This window comes from Aptenodytes forsteri, unplaced genomic scaffold, assembly GCF_000699145.1.
Source record: "Aptenodytes forsteri isolate BGI_AS27 unplaced genomic scaffold, ASM69914v1 Scaffold93, whole genome shotgun sequence".
NCBI classification, from domain to species: Eukaryota; Metazoa; Chordata; class Aves; order Sphenisciformes; family Spheniscidae; genus Aptenodytes; species Aptenodytes forsteri.
In genome coordinates, this window is record NW_008794665.1 from 9,917,015 (window position 1) to 9,919,854 (window position 2,840).

The 2,840-nt window shown below is 47.4% G+C and overlaps 1 protein-coding gene across 1 annotated transcript in view; it reads left to right on the top strand.

Annotated features, from left to right (window-relative positions):
• Positions 1-1,084: 1,084 nt before the first annotated feature.
• LOC103894254 (UDP-glucuronosyltransferase 2A2) overlaps positions 1,085-2,840 on the top strand; it is a 16,728-nt gene continuing 14,972 nt past the window's right edge. The window contains exon 1 of the mRNA XM_009273598.1: positions 1,085-1,820. Within this exon, the coding sequence (XP_009271873.1) occupies positions 1,085-1,820 (736 nt within the window). The remainder of the gene's footprint in view (positions 1,821-2,840) is intronic.

Genomic DNA, 2,840 nt, shown 5'->3' on the forward strand with positions numbered 1-2,840 from the left:
CCTTGGCCTGCCGCTGGCATCGCTAGTTCATGGGAGCAACGCAAGTGATTTGTTTGAATATCAGGGCTGGCATCCAGGGGACTGGCTCACTTGCAGTTTCTTCCTCTGTAAAGATGCACCAGCTTGAATTAATGGTGAAGCCTGGAGAGGCAGCAGCTCTCCTCAGGGGCTGGGGCATGACTGCCAGTAATTCATATTATTTACCAGCAGGGACATGGCTGTAGAAGGGTTGAGGAGGCTTAAGGATGCCTATGGTATAACTTACCACTGCTAGTCCCATCATAGGTGTTCCTCTACCTTGTGTTGCCCAGGGCTCTTGCCCCAAGTCTAGCAATATCGTCAAGCAAGCACTCCCTGTAGCGCTGCTGCTGCCTGTTGGCTAAGTAAGCCCTTGTGCTGCTTCTGGAAAGAAAGGTGGAGAAAGATGGGAAACTCTCAGAATAAGAGAAATCTATCTTTAAGTACAGGTAGGTTTGCTGCCATAAGTAATAGAAACATTACAGTATATAGATACTACGGCTGTTGCAATTGAAAACAGGCAATTTAAAATCAGATGAGGTCATACGTTCTCCAGCAAATCTCAGTATTTCTCCAGTGTTGGCAGCAGTGCCACTTATTTGCTAATACTTAGAGTACATCTGCCAGCAGTTACTGATACAGTAATTACACAGCTAGAAGAGACCCCCTGTTATTTGCTTTTATTTCATGGTAAGGATTCCTCAGAAAAAATGACAAAAGGTATAAAAAAATAAAGGGTTAATTTCTTCTTGTGCAAAGGGAGTAGCTTGAAGGCAGACCTTTGACAGCAGCGGGGATTGCTGCCACCCCGCTAACCAGGGAAAGGAGCTCCCTCAGGGGGAAACTAATAGGGTAGAAGGCAGAAAGGGAAAAGTGAATCACCAAACATCCTTTTCTGTCTTTTCAGACCTGAGACCAAACGTGGGTTTTAAAGGCCCCACCTGTGCAACAGCAAACTGTTGCTTTTGCTAAGAGTGCTAGTAAAGAGCCGTCAAACACAACAGAGCGGTGCAGCACTCCCAACTGGAAGGGAGAACTCCCAGGCTATATAGCCCTTAACCCTGCCATGGCCATGAAAGCCACCGGCTCTAAGAAATACCTCCAGTTGCTCCTTTTTCAGGTCGCTCTTCTAGGGCCTGTCTTCTGTGGGAATGTGTTGGTCTGGCCAACGGAAGGCAGCCACTGGCTGAATGTGAAGATAGTTATACAGGAGCTCATCCGCCGTGGGCACAACGTTACCATCCTGGTATCCAACGCTTCCCTCTTCATTAAACCCAGGGCTGAGGCTGCAGAGAAGTTTGAGGTCTATAATGTGCCCTTCAAGAAAGACACCATTGAGAACCTCATTGAGGACGTAGTGGCACTGTGGCTGAATAACAGGCCAACCACCTTGACCTTCTGGCAGTTTTACAAGGAGCTGGGAAAACTGTCCAAAAACTGGCACCAGATGAACAAGCTAATGTGTGATGCGGTGCTAACCAACCGAGAGCTGATGGCCCACCTGCAGGGGTCTAGCTATGACCTGCTGCTGTCAGACCCAGTGACCCTCTGCGGGGACCTCCTGGCTCTCAAGCTGGCCATCCCCTTCATCTACTCGCTGCGCTTCACCCCAGCCTCTACTGTGGAGAGGCACTGTGGCAAGATCCCAGCCCCACCGTCCTACGCGCCCGCAGCCCTGTCTGAGCTCACCGACTGCATGTCCTTCAGCGAGAGAATAAAAAACATCGTGTCTTACCACCTGCAAGACTACGTTTTCCAGAGCTACTGGGGAGAATGGGATATCTACTATAGCAAGGTCTTAGGTAAGCCTTCTGCTACCTCGCTTCTCATTACACAGCCTCGCGCCTTACGACCTGCAGAGCTAGGAACCTGGCAGGCTGGCAAAGACAAGGTCTGAGAGAGGCCAGCAAGAAGTTTGCCATTATGTCCCTATGTGGAAAAGGGAATGAGCCACCAGGGTCCATCAGGTGCACTCACTCCCCTGTCAGGGTGCTGTGCTGCTATGCCATTGGATTGAGACAGGGATCGGTGGTCATCCCAGTTGATAGATTTTACTTTTGCCATAATTATTTTTAATGCGGAGGCTGAAACAACTTCCACACCATATAGGGCCCTCAGCAAGGGAGCTCAGCTTACACATTTCCCCCTCCAATGACTGCTTGCACAGAAAGCAGCCAGGAACAGAGCTGTTTTCCTAATCCAAAGTATCATAACAAGGAGGGGAATTACGAGCCAACCCTGCCACCCTCAGTAGCAATACCGAAATGCATTGTGGCTTTGTAACAGAGACTTCACGTACGTCACTGGATATATAAAATGAATCCTCTCTGCACAAAACAAGTTTTATTTAAAACACACCCTCCACCCACAAACAAACAGTGAAAGCAACAAGTCTTCCTTTGCAGGCTTTTCTTCTGGACTGTTTTGAGTGAATATGTACAAAAATATGTTTATTTAAGTATTAATCACATGTGATTAACATGCCATTTTTACTAACCTCACATTGAGCTCATGAAAAAGAGCACTTGCAAATCTGTCAGGGTTCAATTGCCTGCAAATACTTGCATGCTGCAGCACTCCACAAGCACACCAAACTGTTGTTGTGCACAGCAGATGAGGTATCTCAGCTTGGCTTCTGTCGTGGTTTAACCTCAGTCGGCAAGCGAGCACCACACAGCCGCTCGCTCATTCCTCCCCCTCCCGTGGGATGGGGGGAGAGAATTGGAATAGTAAAAGCGAGAAAACTTGTGGGTTGAGATAAAAACAGTTTAATAATTGAAATAAAATAAAATCCTAATAATAATAATAGTAATAATAATAAT